This window comes from Heterocephalus glaber, unplaced genomic scaffold, assembly GCF_053883595.1.
Source record: "Heterocephalus glaber isolate CG9 unplaced genomic scaffold, H.glaber_assembly_v1.0 deba00001687, whole genome shotgun sequence".
In the NCBI taxonomy this organism is placed as follows: domain Eukaryota; kingdom Metazoa; phylum Chordata; class Mammalia; order Rodentia; family Bathyergidae; genus Heterocephalus; species Heterocephalus glaber.
The window spans coordinates 27,711,765-27,729,769 of NW_028258412.1; the positions used below are offsets into that span (position 1 = coordinate 27,711,765).

Sequence of the window (18,005 nt, forward strand, 5' to 3'; positions counted from 1 at the left end):
GAACCTTCGGTGGCACTCAGGCTGGCTGTTTTCACCTCCAGTGATAGAGGGGCCATGCACCCCCTTGCAAGGAAGGGTGCAGAGGAGGGGCTCTCCATGAAGACGGGCTCGGCGGTGCCTGTGTCAGACCCATGCAGACCCCACCTGTGTACCATGCCAGCAGCGTGTTTATTTATACAGTTGGGCTGAGCATCTCAGATCTACAACCTGTGCTCACCTGCACCATGTCACTGGAACAAAGGACAGCGTCTCTGATCCCGAGGGCCAGAAAGGGAGCAGCATGGCCACTGGCACAGCTTCTTCCTGGCCAGGCCCATGGCAAGCACAACAGGGTCCAAGTCTGGTCAGGCTCACTCCCTGAAGGAAATGCCAAGAATTAGAGCTGGATGGAGCAGAGGGAACAGGTGCCACAGCAGTGGGATGTGGCTCTCCTGGCCACCTCAAGGTTGTCCTGAGCAGATGGTTGGAAAAGTCCCAGTGAGGTCCTAGAGCCCAGAGAGGAGCCAACGGGCCCAGCCCACCGCCCTCCCATGAATCTGGAAGGCGACTTCACCGTGAGTCCCACACAGCTTGGCTGGTTCTGGGACCTGAAGGCCTGGGGAGGGGAGTGGGAGATGCTCCCTCCCTGGCGATGTGGTGGCATCCTGCTCACAGACACGCAGCCAGCGGCCCACGGAGACAGAGACAGACATCCTCATAGGCGTGTATCAGGTTCTCCTGGCCCTCACCCACACCCTGCCTTGGCCTTCCCACCTCACGCTCTGTCCCTGGTCCCCAAGGGACCCCACATTGCCCTCCATGGCCATCTCGACCCACAGTGCCTGGCTGGGAAGCTTCACTCTTCCCCCCTCAGTGCCCACTACTCTGGGGCCCATGGGTCCCCATGTCATGTGTGGACACTGACACTCAGCACACATGGCGGCTTTGGCCCTGCAGCCTTGCCTCTCCTGGTTTGAACATCACCTGCTTGTCACTCCTGCCTGCTACCCGCAAGGGACTCACAGGGGTACGCACTGGGCCAAGACCCTGCTGCAGGGGATGCAGCGACGGGGCCCGGAGTCCACCTGTTGGATGCAGCACTGGCTCAGGCACTCTTGGTGGCTCCTGCAGAGGTCTCCTTTGAGCTGGGGACAGGGCTGGGGTCACTGCTGGGGACAGGGCCAGGGCCACCCCTCAGGGACAAGGCCAGGGTGCTGCCAACCTTTCGCCAGGGCACACACTGCAGGAAGATAGTCTTGGCTGTGCAGGCCCTCATTGAGCCATGCCCAATCTGGATGCAGCAGTTGCTCTGACACTCCCAGTGGAAGAGGCACTGGTAGCCATTGGCCTGTGGGGACAGGAGCTCAGGTCCTCACAGGTACCCCATCCCACACATGCGCCCACCGCACCGCATGGGCCACACACCTTGTGCCACGGTGAGCAGTGTAGGAAGAAGGTCTGAGCAGTGCAGAACCGCTGGGGGTTCAAGCTGTTGGGAACACAGCAGCCACTCCGGCACTCCTGGTGCTCCTCGCAGGGCTCCCCCATCCCCTGGAACACAGGGTCGCCAAAGCAGCACTGCCACCTCCCCCGCCCAGCCACGGAGCCCAGCTCAGAACCCAGCATGAAGGCTGGGAACAGAGAAGGTGGAGGGGCCAGAGCAGTGGCTCGAACCAGGCACAGAGGGGAATAGAGGCAGAGGCTGGAGGGAGGGAGTATGGGGCAAGGAACATGGACAGGAAGGGCTGCTGCTGGAGCTGGCAGCACCTCGCTCTGCACCCCTGCACCTGGCACATTACAGGGGAAGCAACTGAGGCTAAGAGAGGCTGCATAACTAGTCCAGGGTCACACAGCTAACTAGGAGCTGGAGCAGAGATCACTGTGGGGAAAAAAGATCCCATTGACTGGGGCTGAAGCTGGGCTTTACTGGAGAGACTGCGGCCAGGGCAGGCGGGGAAGGGACAGAGAGGAAGGAGGCCTGAGGCACTGGGTCAGCAAGACGCAGGTGTGGGAAGCCATCAAGGAAAGGAACCTTTTGCCTGGTCCTGCAGCCCCTGGGCAATGGGGACGAGTGGGCTTGAGGAAGCCGTGGGAGCAGGTACCAGGTACGTCCACCATGGCAGAGCAAATGGCCAGGTCACACCCCGTGAACCCCCCCCAGCAGGGTGGGCACAGCTGGCACTCACCTTGTTCCAGGCCTCTGGCCCGAGTGCCGCCCAGAGCAGCAGCAGCAGCGTCCGTGTCCACATGCAGGCTGCCCTGGCCATCACGCCCAGGCCTGTGGGACCCAGGCCGAGTAGCAGATCCAGTGTCCCGCCAGCCTCCCAGGCCCCCTTCCTCTCACAGAATCGATGAACTATATTTTCTTTTCTTTTTTTTGTACCGGAGATTGAACTCAAGACCGTGAGCTTGTGAGGTAGGCGCAGAACCACTGAGCTAAATCCCTGGGCCCAGTTTCTATGCAGCTTCAGGTTTACAGAGAAATTGTGCAGAAAATCAAGTGTCAGGTTCTGCCCCGTCACGGTCACCCAAGGGTGACTGGGTGACAGCTGTGAACCCAGCACTGCCCCAAGTTGCTGATCCACACCAGGCTCACGCTGTGTTGTCCATGGCATGGACGGCTGCAGAGGTGTGCATGTCCACCTTCTCCACGCCTCGCTCCCCTGCCCACCCCGCTGTGCGGAAAGGCTTTGTCTCGGAGCTGGTCACTGCCCGCAGCCCTTCAGACTGGCTTCCATCACTCAGCAAGACACATTTAAGGGTCACTCTGTCCTTTCCTGCCTTGAGAGCTCACTGCTTTCTAATGCAGAAGGGAAAATAGCTTTTAAACAATTCTTTCTCACAGGGAAGGACCATGCCCCTCATTAAACAAGAGCAGCTGCCGTTCTGGGGTTCTGCAGTGCAGCTGGTTGCTCCCCTGGCCTTGCCCTGGGCCCCACTGTCCTCCTGTGCCTAGGCCAGGCTGCACCCTCACCGGCACTCCATGTCTACCGGAGAAGTGACCATCATGCTGCCGAGTGTCCCGCCGGACGCAGCCTCCCAGCAACACTGCAGCCTGGGCCTGCGGAGGAGGGACTCTGCCTCCCAAATGCTGCAGGAGGGGCCTCCCGCCTCTTTCATTCCCCCACAGGCTACAAGGCTCTAAGGGAAAATCTAATCACTCTTTAAACTGTTTCAAGTACTAAGAGACGTCGTCGGGGAAATTCCCAGGCAGGATCAACTCTTTCTCCCTACCACCCAAACTAGAAAATAGAAAATAAGTTTCTCTTATATAAGAAACTCAATACATAAATAAAGTGCAATATAAAAGACAGATAATAGGAAAAGAAGAGAAAAAAAGTTACTGTAATTCAGGATGAATAATGTACTTGAAAGTGTACCTTGATTTAGTATAATTGTCATGTGCTTTATGGTTTGTGGCCTATTTGTCTGGCTGTTAATCTGTATAATGATAATTAATTTTATAAGGACTTATAAATACTGTAAATGGAACCAATGATGGGGAAAAAAAGGAGAGTGGAAGGGAAGGGGAAAAAAAGAATTGAGATGTGTCATGTCCCTGTACCGACTTCCCACAATGAATGCAATCATTATGTCCTGCAAACATGTACTGATAAAAAGTTTTTGAAAATAAAGAAAAGAAAATAGAAAACAGCATGTCACTCCCCGTGACAAGAAGACTAAATCATTGAAGTTGATAAAGGTGAGAGTGCACAGGGGCGCGTGGAGGAACACGTCCCGGGCTTTGCAGGGCCGAGTGCAGGTGAGGTGCAGGACCGGAGCCTGGGCCGAGCCCCCAGGGCACGGGAAGGGGCCATACCCAGCTGCACACCTGGGAGACCGATGGTGTGGGGTGTGGCGGTCCGAAGAGGGTGGAGCTTCTCATCAGCGATCTGGGGAAAACGGTCTTGAGCCTCGGTCACCAAGAGAAGAATGAGGTAAAGAAGGAGCCACTGAAGCTCCGGCTGGCTCAGCAAATCCAATCCACACTGCCATTTCTAATTCTCTGTGTGAAGCTGACAGCTTTGGTGACGTCTCCCCAGCACCCCGCAGAGCGTCCACCCTGGGACTGCGTGGGCTGCTCCTAAGGGCTTTCAGCTCAACACTCTTATTTTGGCCAAAGTCTCTCTTTTCACACGCAGTTGCTCGGCCTCTCCACACTGGCCCCCGGGCTGGGCCAGCACCTCCTTCAGTGACGTCTCCTCTGTCAACCCAAGAAGCTCTGAGTGTCAGTCACTGCTGGTGGCTTGCTGGCAGGAACCTCGCTGCAGTGAGCCAAGGCAGGAGAGCCAAGGAGGCCGAGGCAGGGGAGGTTCCTCTGCTCGTTTGTTTGAACAGATCCTGCGTGAGTTCCCCTGTGCAGGCAGCCAGGAGGATCCAGTACCCTTGCCGGAACGCAGAGCCTCACTGGGGAGCTACTGCAGGCCTAGCCTGGGCTCCTCTGCGCTTGGAGCTGAGGCCACCAGGGCTGGCGCCTTCAGGTCTGAGCTCAACCTCAGGGCTCCACAGGGCCCAGCGGGTGGTGCGTCGGCCTTCTCTGTGTCCCAGAGAAACAGGAGCTGGGGTGCGGGCTCCATCTGAGAGGGCCACGTGCTCAGCATCGGCTTCTTGACACCACGCCTGCACTGCTTGGGTCTGGTTCTGTGTGGTGCAGGTCTTGGGCTGAGAAGGGACGTGTGCAGGAGGAGACAGGGGCAGTTCTTAGGGGTGACAATGAGGACAGATGTCTCAGAAGTCCTGAAATGACCATCTTTCTTACGGTGTCCCAGGTGAGTGAACAATGGCCAGGCCACCACCTAGGCAGATGCGCTCCTTGCACTAGGTCATGGCCTCGTGACATCCTGTGGTTCTGCAGGGTCTGTCATGATGGTTGCCAAGACCCTCTTGTTACCACCTGGCTTGCTTTGTGGGGTGGACACAGCAGCTCAACCCTAATCTGACAACATTCACACCCCCAGGCCCAGGGAACTCCATTTAGTCCCAAGAAGCGGACAGGCGTGTTCAGACTGAGGAAGAACCAGCAGGACCTGAGGCCACAGTCTGGCACCCTTGGCCCGGGGCCTGACTTCCAGCAGTGACCACATTTCCTGTGACTTCTGCTCCTGCTTCCCACTCAGGACCATCAGAGAAATCAGGTGTTCCCAGCCATGCTGCAGGGTGGCCCACCTCCCCCAGGGCCACTGAGTGGCTCCGCTCCTGTCCCCAGCCTTCCCTCCCTGCCTTGGGCACACAGCCCCCATCTTCTGAGGCCTCATCTGCCCGGAGCAGGCCCTCTTATTCCCAGCCAGGCAAGGAAGTCTGGGCTCAGCAGCTCTCAGGCAGCCAGAGCCACAGCCGTGCCATGCCCCACAGCCAGCCAGCTTCCACTGCGCAGAGCCCATTTAAATACATTTGCAATCCTGTGTGTGAATACATAAACACACTGATTTAAATACAACTTAATGGAACAATGTAAAAGCCAAATTGAATCTCATTTGAACACTTTAAAATCTCAAACTTGGCATATTATTTTTCTGCTTAGAAACAGGAAAAACAGGGCCAGGAATGTAGCTCAGTGGTGTCGTGCCTGCCTGGCAAGCACAAGGTCCTGAGTTCAATTCCTAGAACTGGAAAAAAAAGAAAAAGAAAAAGAACATCTTTTTCCCCCAGTTTCAAACCTCTTCATACACCTGGATTCCCTTGGAGGCTCAGGCTCCAAATCAGGTGTGATAGGGCCGGGGATTCAGCTCAGTAGTTCTGCCGCCTGCCTCAAAAGTGCAAGATCCTGAGTTCAATCCCCAGTACCAAAAAAAAAAAGTCTGTGGCAAATCAGGCGTGACGCTCCTGAGAGACAGAGCACCCCAGACACCCAGAAGGACCCCTTTGATAGGTCACGGTGACCACAGGTGCACTGGTGGGTGGGGTCTCTCGAAGCAGGGAGGACACCCCGACCCCAGCTGCAGTGCGCGTGATCCCGAGGGCTTCTGCTCACTGAAATGAGCCGCACAGAAGAATGACGCTATGGGACCCATCTGTGTGGGGTCCTGGGAGGGTCAGACCCAGCCCCAGACCCAGATGAAGGTGGTGGCACCCAGCTGGGAGGGCTGGGAAGGCTGTTCTCCAGGGGCTGAGATCCGGCTGGCAAAGAAATGCAGGGCACAGACAGTGCTCAACGCCCTGCAACTACCCACTTACAGTGGTGAGAATGTTTGGTTTTCTGTTCAGTACATTTTACAAAACTGAAAAAAATGGTGCCCCATGGCCCAGCTATGCCATATATGAAGGCCACAGCCCCTCTCGTTTTGAAACATGCTGTCCCCATGGGGGTCTCTTTTCCCGGAAGTTTGCTTCTATTTTATCTCCCACTTCCTCTGTGTCTCCTGGATTCTGACCCTCAATGTGCTCAGTAAAAGCAAGACAAGGAATCTTGCCAAGAATATCACAGGTTCCAGGGAAAGATCTCCCGGTCTCTGATGCCATTTTGCATTGCAGCCCCCTCCATGGGCAATGAGCACCAGAAGCTGGCTCATCATCAGGAGGTGTCACTGCTGAAGTGTGCTCCAGAGGGACGCAGCTTGGCTCAGCCCAAGGTCCGGGGGCACTGGTGTTGAGCATGAGACCTCTCAGGTTTCCACCCTGAGAAAACCAGATGCCCACAGGTCACCAAGGGGCTACCGTAAATGGGAAACATTCTTGGTCCTGATTTGGTTTGATACCCTGTCCTGTTAGAGGAGAGTCCAGCCCTGCCTCAGTGGCCCCACTGCTGTCATGGGTCCCAGCTACTCCTTGGTTAGAGGTGAGTCTAACCCACTTGCCGCTTCCAGGAAGGTCACCAGCCCCTCTGCAGATGGGTCACAGTGAAGTCACTGAGCTAGGTCTGTTCACCTCTGCATTCTCCTGTCCACCCCAGCAGAAGAGACTGAATGTGCCAGGATTCCACCTCCACAGGACTCTGGCCACAGAGGCAGCTGGAAGCCACCAAGACCTCATCTAGTGACCACTGCTTCCCTCTTCTGGCCCCTACCCAACTAAGACCACCCAGAGACTGCCAGAACACCCCGGAACCAGGCACCTGGGATGCCAGCTCCTTGGAGCCACCTCCTCCCCAAGATGAGTCCCCATCCCACAAACCCCTGCCCATGCACTAGCCGTGGGGTGGTGCGGGTCCCTCATCTGTTGCTGATTTCTGGTTGACCAAGTGCCAGGCTCCCAGAGGAAAGGGTTCTCCTTAGGGTGCCTTGGTGGAGCCTAGAGGTGGGGTGGGTACTCAGCAGGCAGGACAGGGCAGCTGGCAAGGGTTCAGAGAGCGATAGTCTGTGGCCTCCACTGCCAGGTGGTACAGGTGGAGGGTGAGTCAGGCAAGGCCAGGGACGAGGGGCACTAGGAAGCAGCTGGGAGGAGGAGTGGGAGGCTGTGCTGGGCAATGGGAAAGACTGGGGGCCTTGTGTCCAATGAAGCACAACGTTCATTCTCCACCAGCACCGCAGAGCAAATCTCCTGCACTCGTGACCTAAAAAGTATGCATTCTCCTCTCCCACCTTATGAGCCAGTAGTGTCCAGTAGGTTGCCTGGGCAGCAGTCTGGGACACTAGGCTGCTGGAGCACTGCAGGCCACATGAGCAGTGCAGCCCAGCTTCCTCCCCAGGCTGGCATCTGGAGGGCAGCCAGTCTCCATGTGGAGCCTGGGGCTCCTCATCCATGGTTATTCCCCTCCTGGTGGCTTTGGTGTCTGGGAGCCACAGGGACCTCCTGACCCAGCACACAGTCCATGGCTTCACCTTCAGGGCACCTGCGAACAGCAGAGAGAGCCCAGAGCAGCCCTGGCCAGAGTAGGCTCAGAGGACAGGGGCTGAAAAGATTAGCATTAGGAAGACGCCAACTACTTTGCATCAGGACAACAGGAAGAATGTCTTGGAGACATCTTGGTAACCAGTGAGACTCCACCCATTGCACACTCAAGGATCCAAAAGTGAAATACTTTTTTCCCTTTGCTTTGAGAGGAGAGCCCCAAGGCACTCTGGGATTTGTTTCACAGTGCTCAGCCATGCAGGCACTCAGGCTGCTGCAGCCATGATTCAAGCGGGCCTGGATACTGCTCAAGCTGGCTGCAAACCTTGGGGTCATCCACAAGGTGCTGGTTTTATATGCATGCAGAATGCAAGAGGGGTCAGGGAGGCTTCCACTCAGATTTCAGAAGAGGGCCTGGGAGGCCAAGCGTGGCCCTGAGAGGATAATGAGTGAAGCTGTGAAAGTGAAGCTGAAAGCTCAGTGGAGACCCCTGAAAGTTAGGGAAGTCAGGAACGTGAAACATCTGCTGAGAAAGGCACAGGCAGTGAGTAAAGCTACCCTAAAAGAGAGGCCATGAGAGATGCAACCAGCAATATTACAAGGATGGGGCCACCCAAGCCCTTTGAAGTTCAGTTGCCCCAGCTGCTGGACACGGAGCTACAGAATTCAATGCTTTCCCTGCTGGGTTTTGGCCTTGCTTTGGTCTGATCTCCTCCTATCCCCCTATTCCCCCCTTTTGAAATTGTAATGTTTTTCCTGGGCCATTGTTACATTAACTTTTTTTAAAAAACAGGGCTTACAACAAAGAGCTTGCCTTGAGTTTCAGAGGAGACTTTGAACTTTTCCGCAATGTTGGAACTGTTAAGACTTTGACAACTCAGAGATGAACTAAACACATTTTGTATAAGGAGCATCACATGAGTCTTTTGGGGGCCAGGGGCAGAGTGTTATGGTTTATTTTCCTGGGTTTTTTGGGGGCGGGTACCGGGGATCAAACGCAGGACCTTGTGCTTGCGCAGCAGGCACTGAAACCATTGAGCTAAATCCCCGGCCCAAAAATAGTCTTTTAACAAGTGATGCTGGGACACCTGGGTATCCACATGGAAAGAATGAAGGTAGACCTCTTCTCTCACACCATAACTCAAAGTTAACTCAAAATCCACCAAAGACTGAAACTTAGGAGCTAAAACTATAAAAATGATAGAATAAAACACAGGAGTAAATATTTCGGACCTTAGATTTGGCAATGGATTCTTGGAAAGACATCAAAAGTATAAGCAACAAGCTCTGGGATGGTGGCATGCGCCTGTAATCCCAGCACTTGGAGGCTGAGGAAAGAGGATCACTGTGAGTTTATGGCCAGCATGAGATACATAGTGAGTTCAAGGCCAGGCTGGACCACATAGAGAAGCCCTGTCTCACTTCCCCACACACAAAAAAAGCAAAACAGAAAGTAAAAGAACAAAGATGATCTCACACTTCCCAATCTTAGAATGTACTACAAAGTATGCTAATGAAAGCACTGTGGTGCTGGCATAAGGACACACAGAACATGGAGCAGAACTGAGTGTCCAGGAACAAACTCCACATCTATAGCCAACTGATTTCCACGAGGTGTCAAGACTCCAAAGGGTAAACAATGGTCTCTTCAACAACTCAGTATTAACATGCGAAAGAATGACATTGGACCCCTACCTTTTCATCATACAGAACTCAAATAGAACAATAATCTAAATGGCCTGTGATCCCAGTACTCAGGAGGCTGAGGCAGGAAGATTGCCACAAGTCCAAGGCCAGCCTGGGCTATATAGTGAGTTCGAGGCTAGCCTGCACTACAAAGTGAAACCCTGTCTCAAAAACAAACATCCTGAGTTCAATCCCCGTACCCCCCCCCAAAAAAACCAAACGGTAACCTAATTGTAAGTGTGAAAGCCATAAAAATTTGGGAAGAAAGGATTGGATTTGAAAATGTGTTGTTGGAAATGACACCTGCAGTCAGGAGGCTGAGGTAGGACAGTCACTATGAGTTCCAGGCCAGTCTGAACTACACAGTGAAACTCTGCACCCCCCCAAAATATATAAATACATATATGTATATGTTTATATGTATGCATGTGGGCAAAGTACTTGAAAAGAAATAGCTAAAAAGACCCACAACTATACAAACAGCCAAGGAACACAGGAGAAGATAATCAGCATCTATAGCTACTAGGGAGATGCAAGCTGAAATCACCCACTGAATCAAAAGGGAACCAAGGACTACCAGGAAGACGGTGGAGTGGACAGCCAAGAAACAGCCTCTCTGAGACTTGGTGTCCAGACGCTGGAATATAGCAATGTGAGGCAGAGAAGGAAGTGGGTCCCTGGAACCCAGCAAGGATCTGAAGCCCACTGGGAGAGTGAGGAGAGAAACTTCAGTGAAGAAGGAGGAGGTAGCAAGCAGCACTTTCTCCCCTGAGCCCAACCCACTGTGTTGGAAGGGCAGCTAAAACCTGCAGACACGGTGACTACTGGCAACTCCAGAGGCCCCCACAGAGAAACGCATCAGTGGAATGGAGCAGTGGGTGCAGTGGGCTGCAGTGGCTAGTGACTTATGTGGATTCAGATGTCCCCCAGGAGGGGCGATTAGCTGGTAGCCATCTTGGAGAGGGCCGAACTGAGCTCGGAACTCAGAGCAGCTGAAAGCTGGCTCCATCAGAGTGAGGCAGAACCGAGTTCAAGCCGACTGGAGATACCCGGAGTGTTGCAGGCTGAACAAATCGGGTTCCAGCCTCACAGCCAGAAACCAGCCTGAGCTTCAGAACAAAAGGTGAAGGCTTTGCTGGGATTATCCACTACCCCTCCACAGATCTATGGCTGGCTTGCTGGGAGTAATCAACACAGATCTGGTCTCTGTGTGTCCAATTTGCCTACCAGTGACAGCAGAGACACACCTTGAAGAGAACATTTTAAAAAATATTTTTTCTTTTGTTTTCTTTTTTGTTTGTTCTTACGTGCGAACATTGTCTCTAGGTTTTGCTGTTGTTGTTCTGCTTCTATTTTTATTCCTTCCTCCACTTTCCTTCCTGTCTTCTTCACCCGTTCCCTAAGTTTGCGTGATCTTCCTCTGTCCTCCAGCCTTGCTTCTAATCTCTTCCTCTATTTTTCTATTTTTCCCCCTAACCCCACTTAAATTCTCCCCTGAGTATAAAAGCACCACACTGAGGGCATATTTACTGTATCCAATTTTCTGGTTTGTTTTAGATTTTGTTATATAACCACAAACCTAGTTCATATGGTTAAAGGTGGCAAATCAGTAGTTACCACAGTTTCTTGTTTTCTAGGCTGTCTGATGCTATTGTTTTTGTTTTGGTACTGGGGATTGAACTTGGGACCTTGTGCTTGGAAGGCAGGTTGGCAGAACCACTGAACTAAAATCCCTGGGCCTAGGGCTAGGAATTTTAGCTCAGTGGTTTCATTGCCTGCTGCGAAGGCACAAGGACCCAAGTTTGATCCCCAGGACCAAAAAAATTTTTCTTAAATAAAATAAAATAAAATAAAATAAAATCCCTGGCCCTGATGCTATTGTTATTGCTGAGGGATTGGTACTTTAGCCAAGGTGACATAATTGTTCTAATCTTCCTGGTGTGCCATGACTGACATTGCCTAAGGGTCATAAACTATACTATAGGTTGGTGCCAAAGAACCAGAGGCTAGGCTAGGTAGGCAGCAACTTCTGGTTCCCAATATATCAAAGGGGTGGGATCTTGCAACAGACTCAAAACCCAAAAGCCAGCTACACCTGGAAGACATCTCTGAAAAGTAGTCATTTCCTAAGGGTTCTAAATACTAGCAATAAAGCTACTTGTCATACTCAATTTACAGGCATCAATCCAGGAATTAAACCCGAAGGGAACCAAGCAGTAGGAAGCGCCCGCATTGGCAGAGATGGGTAGAAGCTGGGACACTTGGACATGGCTGGTGGGAACAGAAATTAGCTCAGCCACTTAGAAAACAGCAGTGCATTCTCAAAAAGTGAAGCATAGTTTTACCTTGTGACCTGTTAGCTCCACTCCAGGTGTGTGCCTGAAATAACTGAAAATGTATTCTGTTAGAAAAACTTTGAGCAAATTAAATTTGAGTTTAACAGAGCAAAGCACTCGTGCATCAGGAGAGGTCAGAGCCCCGTCCCTGCCACGTGAGCAGGGAGACATTTCTGCACTGATGGAAACAGGGAGGGAGACAGCATGGCAGGCAGGTGGGGCATAGCCTAGTGTCTGTCCCTTGAACCGCGGGATCAATCAGCAGCCTGTGATGGCTGAAGTCAGCTGCTGAGATTGAGAGGGACCAGCATGTGTCACTGTCTTCTGCCAAACCAGGGTTCACTCATGTTCTCGGGTGTAGGTGGCTGCTGGAACTCCAGTGGAGAGGTACCCGCAGGCCCCCTTAAGTTAATGTGAACTCAGACTAACACAAAGGCGCTGCATTCACAGTAGCACTGCCCACCATTGCCAAAAGATAGGAATAGCCTGCCCATCGAGATACAGCCATATCATGGAAGTTTCTTTTCACTCTCTCATTTTTGGTACTGGGGATAAAACTCGGGACCTTGCACTTGCAAGGCAGGCAGCAGCACCACTGAGCTAAATCCCCAGCCCTCTTTCTTTTTTTTTTTTTGAGAGTGTCACCACGTAGTTCAGGTGGCCTTGAACTCACTATATAGCCCAGGCTGGCCTCAAACTCACAGTATTCCTCCTGCCTCAGCCTGCCAAGTGCTGAGATTACAGGTTACCACAGCTGGTTTTCACTCCTTCTAATGGTTAAAACAATTCCATTATATGGATATACCTTGATATACGTTTAGAAAATTCCATTACGAAGCAGGCATGGTGGCACATACCTATAATCTCAGTATTTGGGAGGTTGAGGCAGGAGGATTGCTCTGAGTTCAAGGCCAGACTGAACTACACAGTGAGAACCTCTCTCTGTCAAAGAAAGAGTGAAGTACTGACAGATGCTACCATGTGGGTGATGCTTGAAAAGGCTATGCTGACCAGGGATTTAACTCAGTGGTGCCACTGCCTGCCTGGAAAGCACAAGGTCCCGCATTCGATCCCCGATACCAAAAAAACCAAAAACTGCTGTGCTCAATGAACAAAACCAGTAGCCAGACATGAAATATCCAAAACTGAAAAACCTGTGGGGATGAAAGCAGATCCGTCACTGGCAGAGAGGGGAACAAGGAATGACCAATGGTTTAGGGGTTTTATTTGGGGTGGGGAGAATGTTTTGGAAGCGAATGCACAATGTCATGAATTCACTGTCCGTGTTTTTTTTTCTTTTGGTCCCGGGGATTGAATTCTGGACCTTGCGCTTGTGAGGCAGGTGGCAGAACCACTGAGCTAAATGCCTGGCCCATGTCAGTGTTGACTTGAAAACTGAGGCAGGATAGGAGAAATAAATATAGGTAGAAAAGAGACAAAGAAACTTGTAATTAAAAATTGTACTTTTTAGGGCCAGGGATTTAGCTCAGTGGCACCGTGCCTGTCTCAAAAGCACAAGGTTCTGAGTTCAGTCCCCGGTGCTGAAAAAATTGTGCTTTTAAGGAAACTGCAACTTCAGGACACAAAGTTAGCCAAGTTATAATCCCCTTTTCCTTTCCAAGAAACTCAATAAAACACTCCTAAGAACGCTGCAGATACAATGTATCTGTCAGCTAGGCCCACTCTTCTCACCTGGCCGTTGAAGATCTCCATACTACAAACCCCACAGACTCCAAGCCCAAGAACACCACTAAGTGGGCAGCACATCCCCAAATGCCAAACAAAGGCAAATGGGCTGGATTCCAGCTAGGCTACTGAAGGGGTAAGGAGCAGAGGTAAGAATATATGTGCTAGGTCACCTAGCCTGGGGACACCCCAGACCACACGGAAACCTCGGCCCAGGCTGTGGAGCACCTCATCCTGTGAGCACCCACACTCCCTTCTGTAGAAGCAGCACAGGCAGAAACCGAGTTAATCTTCAGCAAATGAACAGTGAAAACTCTTGCCCCATCAGGCTTCTCGGGGCCACCATGCAAATACCAAGCAAGCATGACATTCTGCAGAGGGCAAGCTACATGTAAACGTTAACACTCATACCTTGGACACGGAAAGCAGATTTCTACCCCAGAGCCTGTGACCCCCTTCTCGGAGTTGATGCACCAAGGGGTCCTTATTGAGCCTTCCCTGAGGACCATCGTTGTGGACCTGTCAGATGGGCTCCTGGAATGTGGCCTACCAACATCGCACAGGCTGCCGGGAGAGGGGCAGAGGCAGCCAACCTGTAGATGGCCTTCCTCATGCTTATCAGGCTCACCCCTCACCCTCTCCACGTATGTCAAGTCCTTACAGAAATCTCAGCCTCCAAGTCCTCTCTTGGACTCTGCGCCCTTCACTTTCTATTCTTTCACCCCGAGGCAATGGCCTCTCACACACTGTGCCTTGAACGGCACCTCTTGAGCGTGTCCTTTCTTCCTAAATAAGTCTGCTGTGCTTTTCATGGATGCAGCCTGAAATTCTTTTCCTGTGACATAAATTACTGAACCTACAGCCTACTCCCTGGGTGGGGTAATCTGAGGTCACCCTCTCTTCTTAGGGGGGAGAGCTTGGACCTCATTTGACAAGATGTTTGGTCATTATGTGGCTTTCCTCACTGTAAGAGCGTAAAATATTATTTTGTGAAATACTATGTTTTGGATTTACTTCAGAATAATGCAGGTGGTGTTGGGATACTAAAGTTACAAAAACAAAACAAACTCTTTGTACAAGGGAAAAAAGATCGGCACCAGATATGGTGTACACATCCATAGTGCCAGCACTCATAAGAGGCTGAGGCAGGATCTTCAATTTAAATACAACCTTAACAATGTAGCAACTTGGTGAAAACATGTTCAGAACTAAAAAGTTAAAAAGGGCTGAGAACGCAGCTCACTGCAAAGGCCCTGGGTTCTACCCCCAGTTGGGGGCAGGGTGGAAAGTGGATGCAGAGCAGAGGCCTGGGCCTTCCAGTACGGGCCTGTGGTTGCTGCCTCAGCCTCAAGCCAGCCAGGTCCCGGCCCCACCCCACACCGCTCCTCCCTCCTGGCCTCGCAGTCCCCTCCCAAGCTCCAGTCCTCCCGCCTCGGGCACCTGCAGCGCCGCAGCAGGAGTGGGGCTCAGGGCGCCATGGCTGCTGCCTACCCCAAGGCCCCCACAGCTTGGCGCCTGGCCTGGGGGTGCTGGTCTGCGTTCTGGGACTACGAGACGCCCAAAGTGATCGTGGTGCGCAACCGGCGCCTGGGGGTCGTGTACCGCACGGTGCAGCTGCTCATCCTGCTCTACTTTGTGTGGTGCGCAGGTTGTGGATGGGCTGCGGACTGGGCAGGGTTTGGGGAAGGGGTGAGCTGGAGTGAGCTGGGCTGAGCTGGAGTGAGCTGGGCTGAGCTGGGCTGGGCTGGGCTGGGCTGGGCTGGGCGGGGGAGCCGGGCTGAAGAAGGAATGCCAGGATGGGGAGGGGGCTCCAGGGACAACACACAGGAGGCAGGAGTTGTGGTTGTGTCCGGAGCCGGGCCCCACCCTGCAGGTACGTGTTCATCGTGCAGAAGAGCTACCAGGACAGCGAGACAGGCCCCGAGAGCTCCGTCATCACCAAGGTTAAGGGGATCACAGAGTCTGAGCACAAAGTGTGGGATGTGGAGGAATACGTGAAGCCCCCTGAGGTGCGCCCTGCCCCAAGCCCCACACCTTGCCCTAGAGCCCAGGCTGAGCTGCCTGGCCCACCACTCCTCTCTCTGTCCAGGGGGGCAGCGTGTTCAGCATCATCACCAGGATTGAGGTCACCCCTTTCCAGGCCCTGGGTGCCTGCCCAGAGGTGAGGGTGGTGGAGGGCACCAGGGAGCCTAGCCACTGGTAGGGTGCGTTTCTGACTCTGTCTCCACCCTAGAGCATAAGGGTCCCCAATGCCACCTGCCACTCGGATGCTGACTGCACACCTGGGGAGCTGGAGATGCTGGGCAATGGTCAGTGGATGCAGTGGGCGGTGGGCCGGGTCATGGCTGGGCGGGGCTGAGCCAGTGTCTGGTCTGCAGGGGCACGGACAGGGCGCTGCGTGCCCTACTACCATGGGGCCACCAAGACCTGTGAGGTGTCCGGCTGGTGCCCGGTGGAGGACGGGGCCTCAGCCAGGTGTGCACCTCCCTCCTCTCGGCCAGAGGGCCAGTGTGGGAACAGGGAGGGGCCCTGCTGAGGATCCAGGGAAGGGGACTCACAGTCCTGCCTCCTCAGCCACTTCCTGGGTAAAATGGCCCCAAACTTCACCATCCTCATCAAGAACAGCATTCACTACCCCAAGTTCCAGTTTTCCAAGTAAGAGCCAGCAGGGCTTGGGACGACTGGTTCGGGCAACCTGCAGGGAGTGGGGGTTCCAGGCCTCTGCCACCCTTAGGGGCAACATTGCGCACCAGGAGGATGACTACCTGAAGCGCTGCACCTTTGACCAGGGTTCCAACCCCTACTGCCCCATCTTCCGGCTGGGCTTCATAGTGGAGCAGGCGGGGGAAAACTTCACAGAGCTGGCACACAGGGTGAGGAGGCTCTGCCACAGCCCAGACATCCTCCTGTCCCGGCAGCCCTACTGCCACAGGGCCTTGCCTCTTCCTGGCATGCGCTCCTGGGCCGACCCCTCTCCCAGCCCCTCCTCCCTGCAGGGCGGCGTCCTCGGGGTCATCATCAACTGGGACTGTGACTTGGACCTGCCTGCGTCCCAGTGCAACCCCAAGTACTCCTTCCGGAGGCTCGACCCCAAGCACATCCCTGCCTCCACCGGCTACAACTTCAGGTACTATCCCAGGGTGCCCGGAGGGGGAGAGAATGGGCAAACAGTAGCGTTTCCCACTGCACAGCTTGGGCAAGGGCTTGCTCCACCCCAGGTTTGCCAAGTACTACAACACGAACAGCACCACCACCCGCACGCTCATCAAGGCCTATGGGATTCGCATCGATGTCATCGTGCATGGTCAGGTAATGGTGTGCAGGTCCCACCTCCCTGAGACCCTGCCACCCCAGGCAGCTACTGCAGGTCTCAGAGCAAGCCCCTTCCTCCCCAGGCAGGAAAGTTCAGTCTGATTCCCACCATCATCAACCTGGCCACTGCTCTGACCTCCATCGGGGTGGTAAGGAACCCACTTGGGGACTGGGCGGGGCTGGGGGTGCAGGCCCCTTACCCACTGGTCTCCACCGGCCTCAGGGCTCCTTCCTGTGCGACTGGATCTTGCTAACATTCATGAACAAAAACAAGGTCTACAGCCATAAGAAATTTGACAAGGTGTGTACGCCACGTCAGCCTGCAAGCAGCTGGCTGGGGACACTTGGCCTTGTTTTGGGCCAGGCCCCTCCCCCACCTAGTTACTGCTCCCAGGACTCCGCACCTTGCCCCCACCTGGCCAGCAGGGGCCCCACCTTATCTCTGCCCTGTCTGAGCAGATAGTGGACGCCCCTGATCAACATACAGGACAAGGGCTCCCCACCTCTGAGTCTCCCCATCAGGACTCCACACCCACGGACCCCAAAGGTTTGGCCCAGCTCTGAGCTTCCGGTCCTGACTGTGCTGCAGACCTGGGCCCCAAAGTTCCTGCCTGGCTGCTCTGGCACACCCTATAGCCATATCTTGATGCCCCTGGAGGCCAGGGGTGGGAGCCCTGAACAGAGGGAACCCTTCCCTCAGCCGAGGTCTGCAAGGGCAGGCAGGTCCCTGCCAACTCAAGTCCTCCTGACACACCCTGGGTGATACTACATCACAGCTGAGTTCTGAGGGGCTTCCCCCCACCTCCACCTCAACAACCTTTTAACTTTGCCCAAACCCTTCCCTTGGAAGCCACAGCATGCTGAACCCAATAAAAGTGAGCTGGAAAGCCCCTGGCCTCATTCTTGGGGGAAACCAGTGAGCCCAAGCGACCCATATGGGACAGCCATCCCTATCCAAGGTGCTGCTGGCTGCATTGTCCCTTGGCTGGGTGACCTCCCTTGCCAGCCAAGGGCAGAGTACAGGGCACCTCGTCATGCCATGCATGTGTGTGCAGTACCAGACAACACTGTCTACCTGCACTGGGTCTGAGTGCTACCTCATCCCAAGACCCAGGAGCTGGGAAGAGACCCGGTCTGTGTGCCCAAGCCAAGTCTGGAAAGTCCCTGCTACGAGTTCCAAGCCCCAGTGATGGGTGTGGGTGCTTTGGAGGGACACTATCTCCCAACCCTCACAAAGAC

The 18,005-nt window shown here is 53.8% G+C and overlaps 2 protein-coding genes across 2 annotated transcripts; one reads left to right on the forward strand and one right to left on the reverse strand.

Moving 5' to 3' along the window:
• Window positions 1-243: 243 nt before the first annotated feature.
• On the reverse strand, window positions 244-14,894 carry Lrcol1 (leucine rich colipase like 1). The gene is made up of 4 exons (XM_087198462.1): window positions 2,166-14,894; window positions 1,405-1,530; window positions 1,202-1,327; window positions 244-1,124 (listed from the first exon to the last, which is right to left on the reverse strand). The coding sequence occupies exons 1-4, from the start codon at window positions 2,592-2,594 to the stop codon at window positions 999-1,001; spliced, it is 807 nt and encodes a 268-aa protein (XP_087054588.1). The 5' UTR covers window positions 2,595-14,894; the 3' UTR covers window positions 244-998.
• P2rx2 (purinergic receptor P2X 2) lies at window positions 14,872-17,730 on the forward strand. Its single transcript, XM_004844027.3, has 12 exons — window positions 14,872-15,094; window positions 15,328-15,463; window positions 15,544-15,615; window positions 15,688-15,763; window positions 15,833-15,929; window positions 16,029-16,109; window positions 16,189-16,327; window positions 16,451-16,581; window positions 16,673-16,763; window positions 16,850-16,915; window positions 16,990-17,067; window positions 17,226-17,730. The coding sequence occupies exons 1-12, from the start codon at window positions 14,931-14,933 to the stop codon at window positions 17,328-17,330; spliced, it is 1,236 nt and encodes a 411-aa protein (XP_004844084.2). The 5' UTR covers window positions 14,872-14,930; the 3' UTR covers window positions 17,331-17,730.
• Window positions 17,731-18,005: the final 275 nt, after the last annotated feature.